The sequence below is a fragment of the Pantherophis guttatus genome, chromosome 8 (assembly GCF_059756535.1).
Source record: "Pantherophis guttatus breed Tessera chromosome 8, ASM5975653v1, whole genome shotgun sequence".
Classification (NCBI taxonomy): Eukaryota; Metazoa; Chordata; class Lepidosauria; order Squamata; family Colubridae; genus Pantherophis; species Pantherophis guttatus.
In genome coordinates, this window is record NC_142070.1 from 39,539,984 (window position 1) to 39,566,218 (window position 26,235).

General features: G+C 34.9%; 1 protein-coding gene across 9 annotated transcripts in view; it reads left to right on the forward strand.

The window, feature by feature from the left end:
• The window catches only part of PDE5A (phosphodiesterase 5A), a 104,551-nt gene extending 86,804 nt beyond the window's left edge, over positions 1-17,747 (forward strand). For all 9 annotated transcript variants that reach the window (XM_034442872.3, XM_087874620.1, XM_034442869.3 and 6 more), the window contains exons 12-21: positions 732-878; positions 1,925-2,050; positions 4,266-4,360; positions 6,889-6,976; positions 8,196-8,296; positions 8,442-8,519; positions 9,838-9,901; positions 10,417-10,491; positions 11,769-11,852; positions 12,163-17,747. In XM_034442872.3, the coding sequence (XP_034298763.1) occupies positions 732-878; positions 1,925-2,050; positions 4,266-4,360; positions 6,889-6,976; positions 8,196-8,296; positions 8,442-8,519; positions 9,838-9,901; positions 10,417-10,491; positions 11,769-11,852; positions 12,163-12,300 (996 nt within the window). In that variant the 3' untranslated portion in view covers positions 12,301-17,747. The remainder of the gene's footprint in view (positions 1-731; positions 879-1,924; positions 2,051-4,265; positions 4,361-6,888; positions 6,977-8,195; positions 8,297-8,441; positions 8,520-9,837; positions 9,902-10,416; positions 10,492-11,768; positions 11,853-12,162) is intronic.
• Positions 17,748-26,235: the final 8,488 nt, after the last annotated feature.

Here is a 26,235-nt window from a genome sequence, read left to right on the forward strand (position 1 = left end):
GTATATAGTTAAAATTGCACAAGTGTTGGGGGCAGATTATAATCTGTGCAAAATTACAAGTATTTGCATATAAATCCATTTTTTTGCTTAAATATGCTAGGAAGCTGTACAAACTAGAAAGATGTTCTTCCAGTGATCTAAAATTAACCAATCTTTCCCATATATTAGGATGTTTCCAGAGTTGCATTTATGGGACACTGGACAAGTTTTGCATATCATTCCTTAGCTGTAGCATTTGCTTCTTTACCCCAGTAGCCATTTTGGCAGTTGTATCCCATACACAATGGTATGGAATGTAGTCTAGGCTCCTGCAAAAATTACTTTGGGACAACCATGACCTGGATGACTGAGAATCTCCATAGACGTTTATTCCAGTATTAGTTGTTATGAGAGGAACAGTTCCCTCCTGGATGTTGTTCAGAAGTAAATCCTAATTTATAAGTAGAAAAGCTAGATTGATTTCCTTTTTTTCAACCCATACCTTACTTTCTGGGTTGGAGATCACAATTTGTCTTCTGCTAAAATTGTGCTAGAGCCAAAATGGGCTTTTGTGGTAAGTAACTGAATAATGGTTAAAAAAAAAAAAGAAAAAGAAAAGAAGATTTGACTTCTGTCTAGGAATGTTTTCAATAAATCTAGATGAATTACATCCGGGTCACATGTTGCTTTGGTTTATTTATTTAGTATCTTGAAAGACAACATTTTTCATTACTGTTCTTGTTTGTTTCAAGGCTGCTGTTGTACCCTCTGCACAATCTCTCAGGCTCACTGACTTTTACTTCAGTGACTTTGAGCTGTCAGATATGGAGACGTCTCTGTGCACAATCCGGATGTTTACTGACCTTAACCTTGTACAAAATTTCCAAATAAAACACGAGGTAAGGCCACAAATATGACCATATATGTAGCTAACTATTCTGCAATACAATGTTCTTTAGTGTGCACATGTTTGTGTATATGTATGTGCTGTATGTATATCACAGGATATAAATTGAATAGTACTTTTTAAATCATCCATGAGGTCATGGGAAAAATGCATTGTTATCTGTGAAAAATATTTTCTGTCATTTTCCATGCAAATAAGCTCCAGAGGAAGTGGTGTTTGCTATGTGCTTGCTTACCATTATTACCATATTTCCCACATCCTTGTCACCATCTACTGAAGAGAATTTTCTCTATCATTAAGATAGAGATTTTTAAAATTCTTAATTGTGCAGACTTCTATAATCTGGGGAAATCTGTATAATGCCTAGTGAACAGATTGTAGTGAGATATTTCTATTTTAAAAATTGTCAAGTCTTTAACATATGGTGGAAAAACAAATTAGCAATTGATATCAAAGCACTGTTCCAGAATAGGCTTCCCTGCAATTAGGCCTTGTAAGGAAATATAAGCTTTAATCAGCCTACAGCTTCCTAGACGTTCATTTTTTTTAATCTTTGGATAAATATGTACATAAAGGAGGAATTTCTTATCATTTTCAAACAATGCATTAGAGTTTTCTTCAAGTAAACTAAAACCCTGTAGAATCAAAAGACTTGATCAATAAGGTTGTTTATCACTTTAAATTTAAAAGTAACAAGATACTTCAGTTTATTGGGGATGCAAACATACCACATACTCACAACTCCTTATATTAGTCTGTTCTTGAGATTATGCAGCTCCCATGTAAACCTGAGAAATGCCATGCTTGGTTTAAGGAGTTGCATGCAGGTATTGTATTCATGTCACCATGTGTCCTAAGTCCCCTTTAATTTTATTTCCTTAATTTCATCTTTTAAAATTAAAATATACTTTTGTAACTTAGTTCCACAAAGCGTGAATAAAAGTGAGATGTGATATTTTGGCTTTTGAGTTTTTTATCTAAAAACAATGGTGTTTATTCTGTATCATACTTTTAACTCAACAATACTATTTTTGAAAGGTCCTTTGCAGATGGATTTTAAGTGTGAGGAAAAATTATCGGAAAAATGTTACTTATCACAACTGGAGACATGCTTTTAATACAGCCCAATGCATGTTTGCTGCTTTAAAGACAGGAAAAATTCAGGTATGTTTGAATAACCTTATTTATATTAGGCTGTTTTTAAAACCTTAGACATTGCAACACATTATGTTGAAATTTTACAAAGAGCTAGTTCACAGACTGTAAAATCTTCATGTAAAGTATTCCTGAGCTACATCACTAAAAGAAGAAAATATTTCATAAGAGTAAACATCTATAGCCTCTGCTGTGCTGATAACATTATTTTGATAGCTAAAAATGCAAATGATCTGCAAGTTCAAGTACTAAAAATCAAAAAGCATGGTGAAAAAAAATGGGACCAAAATTAAGAACAAACCTTTGACAACAGGTATAGCAACCATCTTAGAAATTATAGTGAAAATATGGAGGTGGTGGATAGCTTCTGCCTTTTAGGATCAATCATTAACAGTAAAGGAATCAGAAGTCAAAAATATTTGTCAGAATAGCACTTGGTAGGGTAGCTTGATTTGAACTTAACATGAAAAACATTATCATACATGCTGGACACATTATACAAAGATCTACTTCTCTACTATAGACTTCTCTAGAAAATACTGGGAAAGGGTGAAGGAAAGAGACAAAGAAAATGACCAGCAGCAAGGAGAATGGACTCAAATACATTCCTCATGGCTGCACCATTGGACGGCCTGAAGAACATAATTAGGGCCAGGTCATTCTGGAGAAAATCTGCATGTGTGGTCAACATTAATCCAGTTGTCATATAATCAATCTATTCCTATAAGCAGTGATAGTGAAATCTGTGACTAGGATTCTTTGCAGCCCTGCCACAGAGAGAGAGAGGGAGAGAGATAGAGGGGGGGGAGGGAGGGGAGAGAGATATGTCAAAAGGGTTTTGTGGTTCCCGGTGTTTTTTAACAACTGGTTCTCTGCCCTAATGACCGGCTGAGTAGGCGTGGCTAGGGGGTCATGTGACTGGTGGAAGTGAGTGACATTGAGTTGGCCATGCCCACCCAGGTTTTGTGGCTCCCGGAGTTTTGTTTTCTGTCGGAAACGGATCCAAATGGCTCTTTGAGTGCTTAAGGTTGCAGATTCCTGGTCTAGGGTCATACATCTAAGCAAAACCCAAACTCTTTTTTTCCTGATTTTTTGAGGAATGAAAAGCTTATTGTTCAATTGCTTCCATTTTATGGTTTCTTTGGTTCTTATAAGCTCATGATTGAGATACCAGTGACATTACCTAGCCACAATGTCTTCTATAATTCTTTGTCAGTTGGCCTTGATTTTTGCAAGCATCAAGGCCTTCTCTTGCCTTTATATTGTTTTTTCAAAATAGCTTAGATTATCAGTGCTTTCAAAAAGCAGTCTGGTTTTACTGTATCTAGTACTGGATGATTTCTTCTTCTCTCTGTCTAAGCAACTCTCAATAATTGCCTCCAGCACTACAGTTCAAAGGGTTTGTAGAGTTGAAATTAGTTTTCCTTTATTTATTTTTAAACAATGTAAACCTACTTAGGACTTACAAAAATTGCCTCAAAATGGGAGGTAGTTATGCTGCAGATTTTCAATAGTTGCCATGAAAGGCTGTCAGTTCATATACCCCGGAGGTTTCAGATTGCCTGTTTAAACTGTGTAAATTTGTCTTTAAGCTTCTATGATATCTGTTGCTTTATTCTAAAAATATTAGATATGTATACTGCATGTGGAATGCTGTTCAGCTTGTGATTAAGCAAACAAGTAGAAATCCTCATACAGAGAATATAGCTCAACTCTTCATGGAATTAAAAACCTGTGGAACAAGTACACATCAAGAGACCCAAAAGCAAACCAGAGTTGTCTATTAGTCAAATTCTGGAACCTTTGCTGTTTGGATATGTTTAATTGGTATATTGCAAATTTGGGCCAGGTGACTTTGGCCTAGGTTTGCATAATTAAGAGTAGAAAATGAGCATGGTATGATGAACTATTGTTTGCATAGTTTATTTTTTTTAAATATTTGTTGGATTTGTAACAAATAACAAAATTTTATACCATATAAAATTGGATAATGATTATTTGAGGGCAAAATAATATATCTATTGAGAATTCTGTGTTATTTGTAATGCACATTTAAGATTAATTTTACTCAACCAAAATAGCCATATATAAAACTCTATTTATTTTAGTGTAGGCATGGATGTCAAAATGTAGATATTGAAACAGCCAAAGAAAGAAAGAAACAACATACCATGTCAAGTATTTTTGCAAATATAGTAATTTATCTCTCCTTCATATTGTACAGAACAAACTTACTGATGTTGAGGTACTTTCTTTGCTGATTGCAGCTTTGAGCCATGATTTAGATCACAGGGGGGTGAATAATTCTTACATACAGAGGTGAGTAAATGGCAGGTAAAAGGAAAGAATATTGCCATTCGATGTTTCTATTTTTCATTTTGAATTAATATTTCAGCCATAATATTTACAGAAGTTTTAACTAGAGATATTGTGGAACTTTCTCTCAGGGTTTTCAGGGATTCTGAATATGTATTTGTCAAGATTGCTTTAAACCAAAAGCAGGAAATGTTTTGGTGTCCAACAGCCAGATTTTGGGTTATGAGAACTGCAATTATTTTGGGTTATAGCAAAACAATTATGCAAAGTAGATGAGATGATAGATCATGTAAAGCATATGGGGTTCCTATGGGTGGAACTAGAGTTTTTGGAGGCTTTATGTTTGGATGAGTGGGTTGTTCATTACTTTTTTAAAAACAAATAAAAATACAAAAATATACATAACAACAAACCTTGGTATTTTCTCCACAAGTCATTTGGTAGCAATATCTTGGTGGCACAAAAGGAAAGAAGAATCATACTAAGTAAATTTCCCAGCAATTTCCAGTACAATTCCTCCCTCCAGAAATCCTTCCAATGGGACAATTGGTTATATTGATTCTCACCAGTGGTGGGTTTCAAATTTTTTTACTACTGGTTCTGTGGATATGGCTTGTTGGGCATGGCATGGCTTGGTGGCAGTGGCTTGGTGGGTGTGGCAGGGGAAAGATACTGTAAAATCTCCATTCCCTTCCCACTCCAAGGGAAGGTTACTGCAAAATCCCCATTTCTTCCTGATCAGCTGGGACTTGGGAGGCAGATATTAGATGGGGGCGGGACGAATCAGGATTTTTACTACTGGTTCTCCGACCTACTCAAAATTTCCGCTACCGGTTCTCCGGAACTGGTCAGAACCTGATGAAACCCACCTCTGATTCTGAGGCAAGAGAAAGCAGAGAAACCAGCCTATGGGCTTCAGGAGATCTTTTGACTCCCTCCATCCTTTTCCACAGGCAATTGGTGGCAATTGGTCTCAGATGGGACAGGGCAGGTAACTATTAGTAAAGTCCAGTGACAATTGCCATTGTTTTGGTCAAAAAATAATTTCTTCCAAAATATTATACCTTTATAGATTATTATAAAAATATGTTCTCTTCCCCCTTCCTATGCACATACATACATACTGGCCAATATTAATAGTATATCAATATACTATACTATACTCAATATACTATTGATATACTAATAGTATACCTTTTAGAACTGAAAACAAAGTATAATGATAGAAAGAACACCAGTCACTGTATGAGTAGAGTTACATCTTATTTCTCTGTCTCTGTTCCTCTTTCATGGGTATCTTTCAAGGTTAGGAAAGGTTTCTGTTTAGAAAATGTTTGGAAGACTGCAAGACATATTATCTTTTTATAGCATTTTATTTTTTAAAAAATTGAATGAATATGCTGTAACAATGTTTCCAGGGATATTTTTAAAGCCCCCAGATTAGTACAAATAAATCAAAATAAAGATCAGTGTCTTTATGGGAACTAGAAAACTGAGGTTACTTGCCTCAAAATTAATTCTGAGAAATAAATTTGTATAAAAAAGTGAAAGCAAAGCAGAAAGCTAACTTATAGTAAAGCTTTATAATAAAGAAATCTGGAATGGATTTTTATTTGAAATATCTACATATTTGCAGATATAAGGTTCCCCACTTCTCCCAAACCCATTTCTAAGAAAATAGAGTATATAAGGTCAGTTTTCCATAGTCTTTTCTCTCTGACTCCAGCTGGATCAGGATATCTCCTAAAATTTCATTTATCATCAATAGGAATTCATGAGAGCTGTTGTCTTAATGAATTCAGAGAGCATTGTAGACAGATTTATTGGATCATATCTCAATGTACTTCTAGCCAAGGAGTCAATAAACTACAGAGATCTGTCAGAAATCCCTGATAGGATTGTAAGAAAAACTGATGGATAAGAACTATGAACATCTTTATATCATGGAGCTTTCTAATAACAACATAGTTATAAATATGAAGCTATTCTAGAGTATTATTTATGCAGACATCCTATGCATTCCCGTTTCTGTTGATAAATATGGGGATTTTATCAGCCTTGTTAGGCAATTTAGAATACAAGATGGTTTTTTTCTTCTCAGACATGTCAAATGGGGGGGGGGGGAGTAATATCCTAGCATATCTTATTACTTGTCCAGCTTTTTATACTTGGATACTTCTCATTTGTGCAACACACAATCACCCTTCCCTTCCCTTCCCTTCTCTTCTCTCACTGAGTGGTGTTCAAAGTTAATTGAAGGCTGAATCTTGAAGGATTCTGTATTCTAAAAAGTATATTTTAGACTTCATTTTCCTAGTCATCTGTTTAATTGCAGAATTGCCATTTTACATTTGTGTGTATCTCAGGATGAATAAGTTTTTGTTTTCTTTCAGCCATATTCCATAATTATTATAAATGGGAGTGGGCTGTGTGTGTTATTTCCTATATTCTTAACTTTGTAAAGCTATTGTGCATCTGTAGTTAATTCCTTCTGATAACTCTCTGTTTTTGTGTTTGTTTGTTTTTTGCAGAAGTGAGCACCCTCTTGCACAGCTTTATTGCCACTCAATAATGGAACATCATCATTTTGATCAGTGCCTGATGATCCTAAACACACCGGTAAATGATAGTTGTGTTTACAAGAAAAACATGTCCAATTTAGTCTTTGACCAATTTCCAGTAGTATCTTTCAGTCCTATTCTAAGATGTCCTACTGAGCTTTTCCAAAGCTGCCTGATAAGATTGTTAATATTTTGATAACACACACTAACTTGACCCTAATGAAATAAGAAAAAAAATGCCAAAGAATTATGCTTAATCTTTCTAAGGAACCTTAAGCATTCTCGGTATTAGCAAGATTTCCAACCTTGTGGAAGCAGTGAGCTAAAGGCAAGACTTGTACATCGTTATTTTATTCTCTCTAGTGAACTTTGATAATGACCATACAAGAAGTTACGAAATATTTTCAGCTCAGTATGAAACTCTTATTCCCTCTGTTACTTTTGTTTCCATGTTTTTATCAGTTTGAAATTCTCTTAATTTCACTTACATTACAAGCTTAAAGACAGATATCTGGAAAAAGATATTTATACATAAACTACAAGGTTACACACATTGCAAAATGTCAGTGAAATTATATCAGCAGAACATATTTAAATAATGCATCTTTGTTGGTGAAGCTGTGCCAGGTCCTGAATGAATTTAGAACATCATAAGGATTTGGTAGAGCACAAAAAGACAATTAATGTCAGGCAAATTCTATTCCTTGTAATTGAACTGTGCATTTTCTCTGCTCACTTCTGTACAGGAATAAGGTACGGCAATAAAATATGAATATTTAATAGCAGGTGTAGGTTTACATAAAGTTCTGTTTCATCTTTTCCACTTCCATTTTTGGCAGAAGAAAGTGGTAGCTGGAATAATTTCATCTTTTTTTTCCTCAGAAAATTTACAACAATTTATGTGTGTGTTATTGTTATTGTTGCTGCTACATGTAGCAGTGTCAGCAGTGTGCACAAAAATATAGATACATAAAAATAGCTTCTTTTTTTTTAGTGATTGGTGAGAAAAACTCAGTAGTAGCTGCTTACATTTTCTCAATCGAATAGTTCAAAAAAAAAAAAAAAGAATTTATATTTTCTTAAGGTCCTTACCTAGTTATGTTTTCTTCTTCCTGAGTTTTAATAACTGGGTTTTTAAAAAAATCAATATTTTTGCTTTCAGTGTAGAAGAAAATAATGTAGTATGTAGAATTTAACAAGAACCTGTTAAAGTTACTGTATCATTATAATCAATGCATTCTTGTCATAAATGTTCCATTGTTTTCTTTTGGACCAAGGGCAGTCAGATTCTCAGTGCTCTTTCTGTTGAAGAATACAAGGCAACATTGAAAATCATCAAGCAAGCTATTCTTGCTACAGATTTAGCACTATACATCAAGTAAGTTGCTGTTATGGTATTGTAATTAGACTTTCTGGTTGGGTATGTGGTTTTTCTCCTCTCTTTTTTAAGAATGTAAAATTGTACTAATTTTCCTTTTCAGAAAAATTTAATAATTATTATTTAAATTTTGTATGCTTTTCAGAAGAAGAGGAGAGTTTTTTGACCTTCTGCGGAATAATCAGTTTAACCTACAAGACCTTTATCAAAAGGAATTATTTTTGTAAGTTTTTTTAAGGACATTATTGTCATCTTATCTGGTTTTTTCCCTAAAGTTAGCAATGATTGGTTTGCTTTCATTGGGCGATTGGGCTAGGCAGAACAAAAATTACAAGGATATGGGTGAATTACTCACTTCTAATTATTTGGTAAGGTCTCATATTATTCGCCAAACAAGATTATTTCCCAATATGATTTGACAAAATGCCATATTGTTCTTTGGATAAAAGTCTATTGTTTAAAAGCACTGATCTGTTAAAATTGGTTTTCTTAGCTTTCAGAAAATTTTTTTTGTTTTGCTTTGCATCAGAGTAGTTAGTTTACATTTACAACAGGAAGTTAGTCCTTCAGCAAGAATCAGAGATTCATTATGGATATAGGAGATATATTTTGCTTTCTAGTACACTGTATATAAAAACGGGGGATGGTTTCTATGCTCTTATATATGTGGCCTGATGGGAGCCTTTGACCTTTTCAGTTAGTACTGACCGATCAACATACCATGAGCTTTTGCAACATATTATCTTGCTTGTTAATACTGGTGATAAATGAATGACTGAGCTGTCACAAATAGCCATTGAGGATAAAGATCTGGCCACAGGCTGAGTCTGTAAATTGTATAGATCTGGTTTCAGAACACTGAACCTTAGTGTTTCCTCAAGTTTTTTTCTTTTCTAATGGGACAAAGTTTTGGTAGCAGCAGTTATTATTAAATGTATAAGTCATCAAAAGGGAAAGATTTTTGCCTTTCATGAATTATATGAGACAGACAAGCAAAGAAAGATGTGATCTACAGTGACATATAATTATGTAAATCAGTGACTGTAATGATCTGGGCTAGATGTAGAACATTCATGAATGTTTTAAGCATGGACTATGTTATGGAGAAGTTTCCAGCTATATTCCTAAGAACAAGCCACCCACGGATCCAGTCATCTCTAGCTGAATGCTGGCTGGGGAAATCTGGGAGTTGGAGCCTAAGGTGGAGAAACACTCATTACACTCTTCCAATAAGAATTGGAATGGTCACTTAACACAGCAATCTATGACTGATTAGTAGAGAGAGAAAGAAAATAAATGGTAGGAAAAATGAAATAGCGCTTTGAAAAGAAGCTATGCCCTCCTTTTAATATTATAAGTCCCACCATAATGAATATTATCATTTGCAGCCATTCAAGTCATAACAAATTCATATGTTTCCAAAGTTTTGTTTTGTTTTTTCAATTAAATTTGGGGTATCACAGATATCCTTATTTTGCTACAGAAGTGGAATGCTTTTCAAAATATATTCGGTAAAAGCATGGCTTTGTGGTTTTTAACAGGGCAATGCTGATGACTGCATGTGACTTATCGGCAATAACAAAACCATGGCCAGTTCAGCAGCGGGTATGTATCTACCAAAAGCCTGATCAGATTCCTTATTTCCCTGAACATACTGTTCCTGCTATTTCTCCCATCTGAACCCACTGTGCATTTGGCACAGATATTAATTGCTGCCTAGCAGATTATTGTACAAACTGACATTGCAATGAAATATGACACATTAAAATCAGGGTAAAAATTCTTAGAAAGACAGCGTTAAAAATATTGCCTAATTTCTCTCTTTCTCTTTCTTTCTCTCCTCCCCTCCTTCTTGTATTTATAATTTGCCCATTTGTTTTAGAATTTAAGGTGGCTTAGTAAGTTTGCCCCCTAATTTTAACCCAGAAAACCCTAGTGTGGCACTGGAGTTCAGAGAAAGTGGCTAGTAAAAGTCAGGGAGTTCCATAATCATATGGAGACATGAACTTAGTTCTCCCACCAATATCTTAACTACTATGCTATACTAAATATAAAGATCATCATCTATTGCTTACATTTACTGAAAAAGATAGCAGATATATATATTTTCTTTCATGTAGATTGCTGAACTTGTAGCTGCAGAATTCTTTGACCAAGGAGATAAAGAAAGAAAAGAACTTAACATTGAACCCACAGTAAGTAGAAGCACAACATTTTAAGATTGTTTTGTTCTAGAAATTTATTTTATACAGCATTTTTATTATTTCATGCAGAATCAAATATTTCTATCAAATATAGTTAGAATTCTTTATCCTTTACCAATAAAGGACAATATTTGTAGCTCAGGTTTGAAATGAAGGGTTGAACTGAGGGGTTGAAAAGAGCATTGATGATGTTATCATTGGGTAATTAAACATCTGCAAGAAAACAACCAGCTCAGAGAGCATTAAGGACCCCTCTTTTTCCTTTATTGCAACGCGATCAGCTTACTACAGAAACATGAAATGTCTAAAAGTTTCCAAAGAACCTTAACAACAACAAAACTCCAAGCTTTCAACTTTTTGTGTGTATGTGTTAATGCCCTACAATCAGTGATCACCAATATGTTTCAAACTAGCATTTATAGGATGTTCATTTCAGATATACATAAACTTCATTTGATTTCTCAGTGGTTGACTATTTAGCACTGAAAGCCTATAATTAAATATACTATGTTCCATCTCCCTTGAAAAATTGTAGTGAAAAGAAAACCTGAATCTGTGATACTGATTTTGTGCTGTATTTTCTATAGGATGTAACTAGCCATTTCATACTGCAATTGTAAAATTAGGATAACATGTATGTAGAATGAACCTGAAAATAAGAGTTATGACTTGGCTAGCATTTCCAAGATTTATGCTTTCCGAAGAATATGCTCTATGTGTATTGTCTGACATTAAAAGAAGTCACCAGAATTACTGAGTTATTATAATGAGAATACTCCAAGACAGAACATTGATACAGAATGCATTTTCTGTAAAAGGGATTTTTTTTGGATGATCTGAATATATGCTCCACAACTTGGAAATACATGTATGTCTGTTTTTTTATTATAAACCAGTCAACATTAACTTTAAGCCATATGAAAAATGATCTGTTGAAACCAAAGGCATGATGAAGTCACATTTAAGTGCATATTTCCATTTACATTGATTTTTTTCATGGGATTTTGACCTGGTTCATTTAGAGTCTCCATTAACAATATTATGGTAACATTAATGGATTGTACCTCCTCAATACAATTCCTACTTCGCAATTAAAGAAATTAGGGGTCAACAAACTGGCCTATCAATGACTATATAGGTTACTGAGACTGAACTGGGATTTGAATGCAGACCAACCTCTCCTGACTGAAAAGGACAAGGTGATGGACACGGTCATATTTGAATGCTCTAGAACTAATCTTGCTCCAATATTTTATTTTTTTCCCCAGGATTTAATGAACAGAGAAAAGAAAAACAAAATTCCCAGCATGCAAGTTGGATTCATTGATGCTATCTGCTTACAGCTTTATGAGGTATTCTGTATGAAACTGTCAAAGGGCATAATCATTTGTATCAGGGTTATCTGCAAGTACTGAATTAAAAATTGCATTTCTGTTCAAAAGAATTTAGATGTAAGTAGATGACAGTAATTAACCTGTTGAGATGAAGGCTTCAAAACTTTAAAAGCATATTTCAAAGAAGTTTAGTTTATTTCAAAGTGTACAGCCAGACAACACTGTTTTCAGTGTCTAATTTATTTCTTACAAGCACTGAGAGACAGAGATTCTCTCGTAAGACTCGATTCTCATTCCATTAATTTAATTCATGTTTCTGTTTTTGCAGGCATTAACCTACATATCGGAAGCCTGTTATCCTTTGCTTGAGGGCTGCAGGAAGAACCGGCAGAAATGGCAAGCTTTAGCCGAAGAGCAGGAAAATAACTTGATCATTGGAGAAAGCAATCAGCCCAAACGGAACTGAAATAGACATTCATTTGGACATATTGGTTTACAAAGAAGATATTTATATATAATAATTTGGAGATAATGTTTTACTAGACACTGTGTGAAATAGGTGCATAATTTGCCACTGCTGTATTTTAAATAACAAGAAACGTATATTTTTGCACAGCACTCAAGAACACAATACGAATTATTTTTATGTAGTCTGATGTATCATAATTGTATATTTCCAATCGATCTGCAACTAGCAGATCTAATTAGCCCTGCTCAGTTAGATAGAGATATGGAAGTGGACAGTTTTTAGAACTGCTTCAGAGAATTCTTGGTACTGAGTTGTATATAGTTATTTAGTTTTGGTCAATGGCCAGTACTTTAAAAATTACTGTATGTGGCACTTTCTGGTTTATTTTTTTTATAGTGCCTTTTCTTAAATGTAAATAATAAAAAAGTAGTGTTGCATTTGAAAGCTAGAAGTTACCAGAGAAGCAAGCTGAGCAGCATTTGCTTGGCGTGGGGGCGGAACAGAGCACTGAATTAATATTGCTTGTTCTAAGAAATCTGTTTTTTTCAGGGTGAGGCATGTTGAGCTCAAAGGCTAAAGTACAAGTCTCAAGGGAATATGCTGCATCTGTGATTTTTCCTGTCATGGGAATGCTTGAGTTTTACTCATGTTGCAGCAGCTGAAGAAAATCTGCAAATGAAATTGTCCAGAGTTCCTTAATAATAATGAAATGTTTAAGAAATACATAATTAAATCTGAATTACTTAAAACTACAAGAAAGAGTACTTAAGTTGTGAAAAAGCTGGAAACTCGGCATGTAGACAGAAAGAAAGAAAAAAGATGAAAATGATCTTCAGTTCATTGGAATCAAAATACAGTCCTGCTTAAAAAACACTAGATGGAGAAACCCATGAAATCAATGGACTACACTATGAAAAAGCCAAGCTTCATTTTAAAATGGAATAATTGCTCTGGGTATCATAAAATAGTATCAAAAACATCAGAGAGAAGTCATAGCCAGAACTACTTAAAAATAACTGTTCATATTTTTCTAAGGAGTGGCTTTTCAAATGAAGAATGCTCTAGAATTTCATAAGACTGAATTTAATGACGCACAATCACAGAGTTTATAAACAATATGGAATTGCCAGAAGCATTCAAGGAACTCTGTCAAAAGTAGCTTTAAAGAATGCAACAACAGGAAATGTCCTAGATCAGGGGTGTCAAACTCAAGGCCTGCAGACTGGATCTGGTCCGGGGGGTGCTTAGATCTGGCCTGTAGGGCTGCCCTGGAAACAGTGAAGGACCGGCCTCTGGTGCCTCTGCCAGTGAAAACAGAGGTTGGGAGGGCTGCATACTGCAGAGGGTGGCAGAAGGCCATCGCAATGGAAAATGGAGCTCGGGACCCCTTTTCACTGGCAGAGTGCTCAGGCCACCACAGGCACCTCTGACACGAGTGACATTGAGCTGGCCATTCCCACCCTGGCCATGCTCACCCCAGCCCCCCGAGGTCAAACACAACCCTGATGCGGTCCTCAATGAAATCAAGTTTGACATCCCTGGCCTAGATGAAACAAATCCTAATTGGCAGTCAAGAAAAACAATGTCTAAGGTTACCAGCTGACAGACTAAAGAAGGACATGTCCTTTTTGTCCTTATGACCTCTGGCTGGCTGACATAGCTTTAAAATCAAATATTGTCCAGTTTTTTGAGTATGTAACAAACTCTCTCTTTCTGAGCAGCTTTCCTCAATGGTGCAGCATTTCCCTAATAAATGCTAAATGCAAGTGAACAAGGTCAGCTCTGTGACTTTAATCAGTACCTTTCCTCAGCTGTATGCTACTGCCTCAAACTGACAAGATCTTAATCAATTACAGGTAGTCTTCAACTTACAACCACAATTGGGATTTAAATTTCTGTCACTAAGCAATGTGATGGTTAAGTGAATCATGCCCAATTTTGCAGTCTTTTTTGCCACAGTTGCTGAATGAATCATACAGTTATTAAGTGAATTTAGGTTCCCCCATTGACTTTGCTTATTAGAAGCCCACTGGGAAAGTTGTAAATGATGATAATGTGACTTTGAGATGCTGCAACCTTCATAAATACATGCCCAGTTGCCAAGCACCCACGTTTTGATCATTTGTCCATGGGGATGCTATGCTGTGAAGGTCATAAGTGCAAGGACTGGTCATAAGTCATTTTTTCAGTGCCAGCATAACTTTAAATGGTTGTTAAACTTTTTTGGTCAGTTTTTTACTGTAATTTTTGTTGTGAATGCCAAGAAGGATAATCAGTATGTCTTCCTTTGCCTGTTCAGATATCTGGTAATCCTAACCGTGTATAAAACAATATTTGGATTGCCAGAACTATTTGTCTATATAAATTATTCACATATGGGTTTTTTTGCCACAATACTTGCTACTAGAAGTATAAAAAAAAACGCATATCTTTTAAAAAATTTTGGTAAATATAAGAACACTTGCACTTTTTTGTTTTAATACTACCGTCAGGCTTACAGTTAGGGCAACAGCTTAATTTATTAATGAGGTAAAAGCTATAATCTGGTTTCTCTCACTATTATTGTATCCTCATATCTTTAGAGAAGCAAAAGTTTAGTTTCATCTTAAAGAAACAGGAGCTTTATTTATTAGGGGCTTCTCGGAAAGGTTCTCTTATTAGCTCTCATGCTAAGAGCTTATTTACGAGACTCTAGACCTGAATTAACTTTGGGATGGTGGTACAAATAAGGTCAGTTAGCATGAGTATGTTTTTATTGTGTGCAATAAAAAGCATTATGAAATCTGATTTCCGTCCTGGAGCTCAAGACTAGCTTTTTTGTAGGTTGGCTAATGGTGAGGTTATTACAGGCTTTATTGATTGCAACATTTTAAAGTCTCCAGGTAGTCAAATGAAAGCACTCAACTTTGCTTCCCTAACCACCAAACAATATATATTCACTAAATTTACACTCCTGCGCATACATTTGATAAAAATGTTAGCTATCATTTGATTGACTCTTTTTACAAAAGCTTATTTGTATCATTTCTGAAAAATCAATGTAGTTTCATTAGTCCTTGGTACCTTGCAGTATTCTGAAGCTAAGCAAGCTATCCCCATGCTGTTCTCAGATTAGTGATATACTACAAACATTTCTTCAGAGTAGAATAATTTCACACCAACTGAGGCTTCTCTTTGACATGGTAATTTTAATGAGACTGATTTGAGGGAAAGCTTTCCTATTCAAGGGTAAATGATCTGAAATTTGTGGTGTCCCTTCTAGGAATACTAGTACAGATTAAAATCCTACTTCCATATTTAAGAGGAAAAAGCCAACTGATTAGTTAAAACTAATATATTAATATTGAGGTTAATTAATATAGGAGGTTATTAATATAATGAGGTTAATATATAAGGTTAGTAAAATTTAACAAATGGAATTTAATATAAAATCTCAACAAATTGCTTAAATTCTTACAATCACTAACATGGATAGCACACTACTATTTAACTATAGTTCTTAGATGTGGTAGAATCTCCTTAACTATGCTTTAATTTGTATGATTGAAAGTAAAACCGATTATTAATGTTTTGTAGGAGAAGTACAATTCATATTAAGAAAGACAGATTATATGTAAACAACGAACTTGCAGAATTCATTTTTGAGAAACAAGTCAAACTATTCTCCATGTTTTGTCTGAAATTAATACCACTTAAATAGATACTGAAATAAAGCATTAGGGTATGTCTCTTCCTTAATTTATATGACATAATAAATGTCATTATGTTTAATGTTTTAATAAATGTTTTAAATTTAATGTTTTAATAAAGTTATTAAAGATCCAGGAATAATTTTTTTTCATAGGAACGTAGTTCATTTATAAAGAAAGACCAAATTATTTTAGTCTGTCATCCTCACTATTTTATGACATCTATCATATGTACTGTAGGAGACTTCCGTTTCATGCATCTGTAAAGAATGCAAGAAATGATATATTTGAAAATTGTAACATGTTCATAAATTAAAGCATACATTTTAAAAGGATTAAATTCAAAACCAAACTAATTTCTGTTGAATGCTGAAGGAAAATTAGATCAGTGATTGGTAACAATTCATGGATTTTTAGATTTGTATAATTTTAAGTAGACAATATATGTGAAGCTTATCAATGAAATATGGAATATGTAATAGTTTCCAGAACTACTTCCAACCTAAAAACAAAAACAAAACAGGTTTTCAATTTATGATAATTGGATTTTGGGATGTTAACTTCCCAAAACATTGACCATCCATTTGTTTTAAACCAACATTTTGGGGCCAATGATGTTCATTTCAGATAAACATATACGTAATTTGACTTCTCAGTAGCTGATTATTCAGCACTGATAACCTTAATGTGTGATAAAAATGTGTTTTTTCTCCCTTGAAAAATTGCAGTGGAAAGAAACCTGAATCTAAGGTATTAATTTTTTTCTGCCTTTTCCATAAATTTAAGTAGCCATTTATAATGCAACCATACAATTAAAATAACATGTATCTAGAATAAACCTGAAAATAAGAGTTATGACTTAGCTAGCATTATCACATTTATTTGATATAAACTCTGGACAATACAATATTCTTGACTTATATAAAACGCACCCAAATTTTGGTGGAGTCATGGAGCCTTGTTCATTCCAATCAGATTAAAATTATATTTTACCCTTTTCTGTAAAAACTGTGGAGATAGATGTGGATGTTATCTCTGCCATCACTGCATTCTTCTGTAAGCCGAATTATACAATATAAAGAGGCCAATGAATTTGTAACCTCCAATCCATCCCCTCAATTTCTACTTGTTATCTTTTATATGTAGAATGGGAAGAATAGCAGGAGATAGAAATAAAATATCACTTTTTTCCTGATTTTTCATATTTCTCCAAATCACTGGGACATTTTCCATGGACAAACACCCAGCATGAGCTGAAAGCAAAGAAAATAGAGGAGGCAGTACTGCTAAGTTTACCCTATTTTTCTCTCCTTGCATGTAAAATGTGTTTAGCATTATAATGACTGAAGAGGACATACGTTTCCTTAGAATGCAGTATAACTCTCATTATTTTGAGATGAATTTCTTTTATAGAAACTGTTTATACATCACTTGTTAAACTAATAGGGTTCTGCTTTTTTCTTTGAACAAATACTGTGTGTGTGTGTTTGTGTGTGTGTGTTTCTGAACACACTATTTTTATTGGTTACATATTTGTTAACTTCTAAAAGCATATTTATCTTTGAAGGATTCCTCAAAGTTTAGATTTCTCACTTACTTCGGTTACAAATATTTTTTTATTAAAGGTAGTTAACAGACATAGAAAATTAAATATGCTATTAAATCATTTTTTCTTAACTTGCTATTAGTTATTTATTTTTGTTCATTATTGCTTCACTTTCCCAACTTAGAATATTGTAATAAAACAAGTTGAAATTATTGGAGGGTAAAATATACGTGCAGGTATCGGTAATCCTTGATTTACGACCACAATTGGGACTGAAACTTCCATCGCTAAACAATTAATGGAGCCATGCCTGACTTCACAAACTGTTTTGCCACGATTGTTAAGTAAATTACCATGACTGTTCAATGAATCATGCTTTCATTAAGCAAACTTACCTTTACCTATTGACTTTGCTTGTTGGAAACTGGCTGAGAGGCTCACCAATGTCAATGATGTGACCCCCCCCCCCAGGACATTGCAATGGTCGTAAGTGTGAGGATTGACCATGTCACTTTTTTTATGCTGATACATATTCTCAAGCTTTAAAGAAAGCATATCATATGACTGTGATATTTCTGAAGTCCCATATTCTTAAAAATAATTTCTCAATTTCTGGTTTAAAAATATGAATAAATGTATATTTCAGTGCCTAAATGTACAAAGTACCTTTTTTAATTTTGCTTGGTTATCCTTGCATTAAATTTCTTGGCAAATCTGAATAATATTTTTCTTGTATGCTAAAAGATTTCTATGTATTTTGAGCCATCTTAACCATGCCATTATCACATTCAAGAGAGAGAGAAAATCAAGAAGAATGAAATACATAATTAAACTCAAGTAGGATATGTCAGCAATGAATCAGCATCACTCCTCAGTTATATATTTTGAAGGGACAGGGTGGTTGTTGTTTTGCTAATGTAACATATACAAACTAGCAGCTTCTATGATTTTCCTCTCAGGCCTAAAACAACCATTTCTGCTGCAGGATTTGTGCAAAATTCTACACAAATACAAGGAGCATGCTCTTTGTTTAACAAGACAACATTACCAAAATTCTATGAGGTAAAATCAAATAGGCTAAGTCTGGGCACCATTCTCCATTCTGGTGCCTAGTTAGGAGGATGGGGACTTGTGGAGTTACAATTTGAGCACATCTGGAGGATACCATGTTGAAAAAGAATGACCATCTTACTTCCTTTTGTTCCAGGTTTCTCTGACAGCCCTGAGCAGCTTGGGCTAATGCCTAATAGCATAAATTATCTCACTAGGTTTTTCTGAGGATAAAATAGGCAGCAGCCCATGCATGTAACCTGGAGTGTGTTGGAGGAAAGATGGGAGGTCTTGTAGAACCGGAAATTCAAAGTGAAGCACAGCAAGAACTTCCACCATTTGTAGAGTCTGGTAGGTTAATAGGCAGACTGGCCATTTCCATTTCAAATCTACAGAATTTTACATATTAGCTTGATATCTTAGGTTTTTCTATAAACTGTAATATACTAATAATGAGAGATACTGCTTTCTCAGTGAATTTTAGGTTATATCTATGACCCGATAATACCAATCTAATATATTCCACTTTATAGAAAACTTAACAGGATATCAAGGTCTTATATTAATGAAAATCTAAGGTATTCCAACGCCCACTACTTTGTTTACAACAACTTCTATTGTACTGAGTAAATACATGAAATTTTCTCAATTCACTGGTTTTATAGAAAACAAGCCACTTTTTTGTAATGGGTAAATATGACATTATACTTATGTAATCTCTTCAGAAAATAATATGTTCAGAAAATTGGAAGTATTAGAGATTTCTGGAAATTTCCATGTTTGTTGTCCGTAGAGGTTTCTCACTGCTTCAGAATTCTCCCTATCCTTAGCCTTTTGATCAAAATGTTTGTTTAACAGTTCTGTGATAGGATCAATCTTACATAAGATTGGGGAAGTTCTAAGTAGAATAGGGGATTCTCTTACTGAATTTCCTCTCTGGTCAATGTATTTATAGTGGATCTTGTATATATCACATTCACCATGTATTTCTTTCACATAGGAAAAGGTATTCTACACTCTGCCTAAATAAGAAATATTTCATTCTTTTTAAAAGAACAAGAAAAGTATTAGAACTTTTAGTTTTATTCATAATTTTGAAAGAGCTACAACAGGTTTCGAATCAGTCATAAGGGCATATTTTCAATTGGCTAAATCACATTTCAATAAATGTTAATAGACTAGCCCAAATATTCATTTAATATCTTGATCCGAACATTGAAGTTTTCTTTATTATTAGCTGCAGATTGCCAAGCATTGTTTAATGATGATTTTGAAGCTGTCTCTCAAAGTTCACTCTGGAGAAGATGAAAAAAAATAGACACTAATACCTCTTAGATAACAGCAATTACTAGATATATTGATATTGAAAATGCCTATCAATTTCATACCAGCTTAGAATGGTTATATCTAAGGAATCTGTTAAAATCAGCAGCACAATACAGGTGCACTATCATTTGAAACACAACTACATAGAGACAATTCCATATAACAATAAACAATAAATGTACTACTATTTGCTCAACTCTATTTAGTGATTCTTCAGTACTGTGGATGAAACCATACTTTTTCTTCTACCACACTTGAACTTGCAGATTAATTTGCAGGGTCTTGGACAGGTTGCATATCACATACATATGGACTTTTGTCCTTCAACAGAAAGGAGCTGTTAGTTCAGAACAACAACTAAGAAGCTTCCCTCGTCGCTTTTCGCTTTTCCTGTGGACTTCATTCTGCTTCAATGAAGAATTTCTGCCTAAAGGTAGGATTGATTCTAAATTATATGGAAACAGAAATAATTCTTTAAACTCTTCTACTAATTTCAATTTGGCCAGTGCTGGGTTCAGATCAGAGGTGGGTTTCATCAGGTTCTGACCAGTTCTGGAGAACCGGTAGCGGAAATTTTGAGTAGTTTGGAGAACTGACTGGCCCTGCCCCTATCTATTCTCTGCCTCTAGAGTCCCAGCTGATTGGGAGGAAATAGAGATTTTGCAGTATCCTTCCCCTGGATTGGGGAGGGAATGGAGATTTTACAGTAACCTTCCCTTGGAGTGGAGTGCGAATGGAGATTTCACAGTATCCTTCCCCTGCCATGCCCACCAAGCCATGCCACGCCCACAGAACCAGTAGTAAAAATTTTTGAAACCCACCACTGGTTCCGATCCTGGAAGTCATGACTATACGGTTTCTTATTCTACGTGCTAATTATGAACTCAATGCTTTAAAAGATCTTTTGTGGTAAAAATGAAAGAGTTCAAATGAGGCTAGTAGAAGTACAAGGCGACAAAAGAAACCCCCAGTAGGATGGAAAAAATCCCTCAAGCAACTAAGTGAATTAAGTATGTTTAAAAGGCATGTGGCTCAGAAGAGGAGCAGCATCCTGGAAAATAGAACGGTTTGCTGACTGGAATTTGCTTTGTTGTAAGTAATCAGCTTCTCAGTTCATTGATAATGAGGAGTGACTACTGTATAGCAGTTGAATGGATAGTTCTATTCGGATTATAAGTAATTTTAACAGCAATTTATCAGGAGGCACTATATATCTAATAATCAAATCTAAATATATAAATAGCCTGCCTGCCTAATGCACTTAGAACTTCCTTTTCTCTTCATACCTTAAGTACTTCTTGGATCTTTCAGCCTTTTTTTTTTGTCTCGTTTCTGTTGTTCCTGCTCTTGCTTCCGTCCCCGATTATTATTCAGTATTTTCTACAAGTGAAAAGATTTACTCAATTTTTTTTAAAGAGGCCATGCAAAAACTTCAGATAATTCATACCTCTCTGCTCCCTAATTCTGCAGGTCATGATTTTTTTTAAAAAATGTTTTCTTGGGAAGTATATGGCAATCAGTGCTGGATCACATTAAAGAAATTACTTACATATGATAACTCACCTCTTGTCCTTGGTTTTGCTTACCATCCTCATTTTTATCCTTAAAAAATAGAAAAATAAAATCCATTTGTCTCCCCTTTTTATTTCTCAGGAAAAAAAATCGACACAAAACTGCTTATTAGGCGTAGGAAATCTGTGGCCTAACCCATCTTACTGAACTGCTCACATGATCCATGTTGTTGGTATGTTGCTGCCTTCCTCTAAGTACCCTAAGATGCCTAAGATGGCTGGCGATTAAATAACTATTTAATAGAGCAAGTCAAGACCTTTAAATATTTGAGGATTTTCTTTCAAGCTATAGATAATCATAAATCACTTTGTCACTTTAAACGCACAAAAACCAGCGTTGGCTTTAGAAACCTTTTACTTTTTCAAAGTAACTCAGCATATACCTGCAGTGCTGAAAGTCTTCTTAGCTAGGATCTGAGCCCAGTTCCTTTTGGAAGCTGAGTTGGGCCCCTACAGGTCATTCCTGCCTTTGGGAAAAGTTCAGTCCACGTTTTTGAGAACCATCTTTCAAGCACCTTGCTGAGTTTCAAACATAGTCCTTTGCTGTGAAGCTGGCCTTCTTAAAATTGAAAGTCCTGCCTGGATTTACATCTTCTCCTATTGTCTTAAGGACTCTTTATCAGTTGGTTTGGTCCCTTAAATTAGGACCGACAACTTTCAGTGTTCTTGGAGCCAGACAATACACACCAAATTGCAGCTATTCATGGCCTGCCATCATCGTGATGGACTACAAACATGCACTAACTGATCTCAAACAGTGGGCCATTGATGGACCACTGTTTGGACCACTGGACAGTTGGCCACTCTTCATTTCTTCCTCCAACCAACTAGGTATCTCAGTTGAGATAGAACATGGGTGTCAAACGCGATCACGTCATGTGACCTATCATGACATTTTTGCCTTTGTGGAGCCAGGGTGGGAGTGGCCTGCATGTCATGCATCTGGCCCACGGGCCACCAGTTTGACACCCGTGAGTAGAGGAATAATTGAATTGCTTTTGTTATTCTCTATTGCCCCCTCTATCCAGGTGCTTGCCAGGAATTATTTGTACTCTTTACTAAATATCCTGGTTATTCCAATCCATTTTATCTCAAGAATTTATTGTCAGATCAATCAGATTTTATTTCTTTATCCATAGCCAAGTACTGTTTTGTAGTATTGCCCACCCATTTGTCTTAATCAACTGTGACTTTTGCATTCTACTTGCTACTCTGTGATCAAATAAAAATTTGATTGCTTGATTGCTGCCTTCTTCTAACTTTAACGGAATCCATATTGAAAATATTTTCAGTCTTAAATTAAGTTTGCAAAGTATATGTGCTTTAGACCAGGCATGTGGTTAGACACAGTGGAGCCGCAGAAGGATCGCAAGGCATTTCTGATAACCTGTTGGTCCCTCATATTCTCTACTTAGTGCTTTTCCCTTCACCACTTTCAACCTTCTCTGCCTTTCTGCATGGCTTTTGTACATTTTTTGCCCTCCTCTCCATCTGGTTCTACTCTCAGCTCCTTTTTTCAGAGTTCTAACCTGCATCTCTTTGTCTTTCTCTTTACAGTACTTTGTTTTTCCCCTCCCCAAATCATAAATGCTATATAGCTCACCCTCTACTGGTGGCAAAATAATCTGCACCATTATTGGAGAAGGAACTTTGTACTTGTATATTGAATAAATAATAAATAAATCTAAAGAGTAAATTGAAAAAGAGAAAAAAAAGGTAAAAGTGCCCATCCATTTTGGTTCCTAATCCAACCCACTTTTGGAATGTGGCTTTTTTTTTTTAGATTTTTTTCTTGCCTTGTTTAAATATACAACTCAAGATGGTGGTGAATATAACTATACTTCCTTCTCCTATTTTCCTCACAATAACAACCTTGTGAAAAGGGCTGAGAGTGACTGGCCCAACATTACCCAGCAGGTTTTTCAAGCCTAGGTTGATTAGAACTAGACTAGAACTCACATTGTCCTGGTTTCTAGGCCAACACCTTAAACCAGTTTATAAATCCAAGACTAAAGTGAATAAAGGGAATGAAACAATGCAACACTGAAAATGAAAGAATACAGCAAGAAATACCACAGAAAGAATAGTAACTAAAATAAATTATATATACTGTAAGCCTTTGTATAACAGTGGCCACCTATTTTTTTCCTCTTAGGCATTTTAGGTTTTGATCTTATAGGTTTTGAAATATCAGAGAAGATGCCAAGAGTGCTTTCTGGCTAGAGTATCCTGTATGCACAAGCTTTACACAGATATTAAAGCCCTCTTTCATTTAGAGAAAGAAATGCAAAATTTAGGGAAGTTCTCAAGAAGATTTATATGGAAGGCGACACTCTTTTGGAATCTATATTCTGAAAATATTTGTGCAACGCCCATCCATCAGAAGGAGTATATGCTGCCAAGATCTTGGTCACCAGCAAGAATAGGGAGGTGATTTTCCACAGCAATTCAGTGTAGACTGTGTTCTCTCATTCTGTTCTGTTTCAGTGAATTCTCAGTCCTAAAGAATACAGTCCTGGAAAGCATGAGGAGCTGCTGATTGAAGGATTAATCCTGCCAATCTACAGGATTAAAAATGTTCTATAGATAGCGGCCTTTTTCAGTAGCAGGGTTATTTTTTTAGTAGAAACTCACATTTTTCTTTTTATCTTTTTCTTCATAGCCCTGTAGAAGAGGGATATTCTGAATGTCTTAATTTCTGAGAACAGCATAACACAGTATAAAAGTCTAAAGAACCAATATCCGACTGTTGGTTTGAGCTCTGAGCTTGGCAGTTTGGTTGCAAACGTTTCATTACCATTTGAGGAGACATTGTCAGTGCATTTTGAGTTGTGCTTGTCAGACACACTGGCAATGTCTCCTCGAATGGTGACAAAACGTTTGCAACCAAATTGTCAAGCTTGACGCTCAAACCAACAGCCTAACTACCAACCCGAGCTACTAATATTCAAACACATTTGAACCACTATCAATCAGGATGTTTATGATCTTATCAAATTTAGCAACATTGCATTCCAAGCTACTTAACTTTATCTTGAAACTTTCCTATTCTCTCCACAGCCAAAATCAATGTAAATTCATCCCGCTTGCTCCAACCTTCTATGAAACTGGATTAATTGAAAATGATTACAGTATTTTTATTTCTTTTAGTTAAAAATCAGATAATTTTAGACATATGGAGAGTAGCTAAATAATATCTCAGATACACCCTTTTGTTATGCATTAAAGCAACGTTGTGGCATAAACACTTGAAAACAAAGAAAATCACTTACTAGACCAAAGTTTACATTGACTCCTGCCTGGAAGAAGGAAAAAGTGGATTATTTTATCTGTTTTATAAACAGAATTGCATGAAAACCCAAAATGAGTAGAAATATTTACAAGCTCAGTGGTTTATTATCCAATGTAAGACAGTAGCTATTGACTTCCTTCTTCCTGGGGAATTCTCATACAATTTTACAATTGAAATAGAACTTCCAGAACTATGCTTCTCTAGCCTGCTCAATAAGGTAATCAAGAGCTTTTATTCTTCTCCTCAGTTTCAGCTGGAAGCAGCTTGAGTCTCATTCATGCTTCCTTAATGAAACTGAAGATCAGCCAGTTATAATTAAAAAATTACAAGTTTTCACCCAGTTTTTATCTGGTATCAAACTAGCAAGGTAACATGAATAATGGTAATATGTGATTCAGTATCTGGCAATAGCTGGCACATTCAGGGTAGATAATTAGGGTGGAAGAGATATTGCAACACCCATCAGAGAAGAAGAAACAGCCATTCAGGGTTACCAGGCTCAGAAGGGGTGGGAACAAAATCCTTCCCTTCTTGCTTTCTTCATTCATAGCTACTGGGCTTGGAGAATATAATTTGGATAGACAACTGTAAATATCAATATATCTATAGACATCTGACAATAAGAGATGAAAACAATTGTAAGAATTACTCCTGGGCTTCAAACTGAGATGAATTTGTCTGACTGGGAAGCTGATACACATTAAGAAATGTCTTCTGGTTGTTCTTCCCAGGTGGATGCCTGCACCAGGCAAGGATGGTGGTAATTATCACCATGTAATGCAGATCTCTCTGAAAACAGTTCATAGTCTTCGTTTCAGTTCCTTTCTGTCTGTTCGTTCTTGAGCAAACACTCAGACTGCCCTATGTAATGAAGTATCTTTTAAAAATGTCTACACAGTAAAGACTCAAAGGTGAATCAGCACAGAATTAATCTTGATGCACATTTTCTCTTACCCCTAACAAGGTCCCCTGGTCATTCAAGAAAGCATGGAGTTATATAGATGTTACATGAGATATATAGCTCTCCAGATATTCTCTGGAGATATAAATAAAGCTGCCATAAGGATCACAAATCCAACTGCCTGCCAGCTGTTCTTTAGGATATCAGACAAAACTTTTTAGACTTGAGATCTGAGATCTTCTGCTGGAATTGTAAAAGATTATAGTGATTATATCTGAAATATTTTATTCATATATTATTTATCAGAGAATTATGAATCATTCAAAAACAAACTCACCACAACTGTAAGTTTCAAACAAATGCTGCCATCTTTGGGTTGAAAACCTGAAGTTTTGCAATCTCGACCTACTTTTATAATCTATAATAGGAAAAAAAATAACCAAGATGAATAAAAATACTGTACATTTCAAATTTCATTTTGAGCTTGATTACTACACACATGGGTGCACCTTAATGCAGGGCTTCTAGATTTCAGGAAGACAATTCAAATGCTCAGA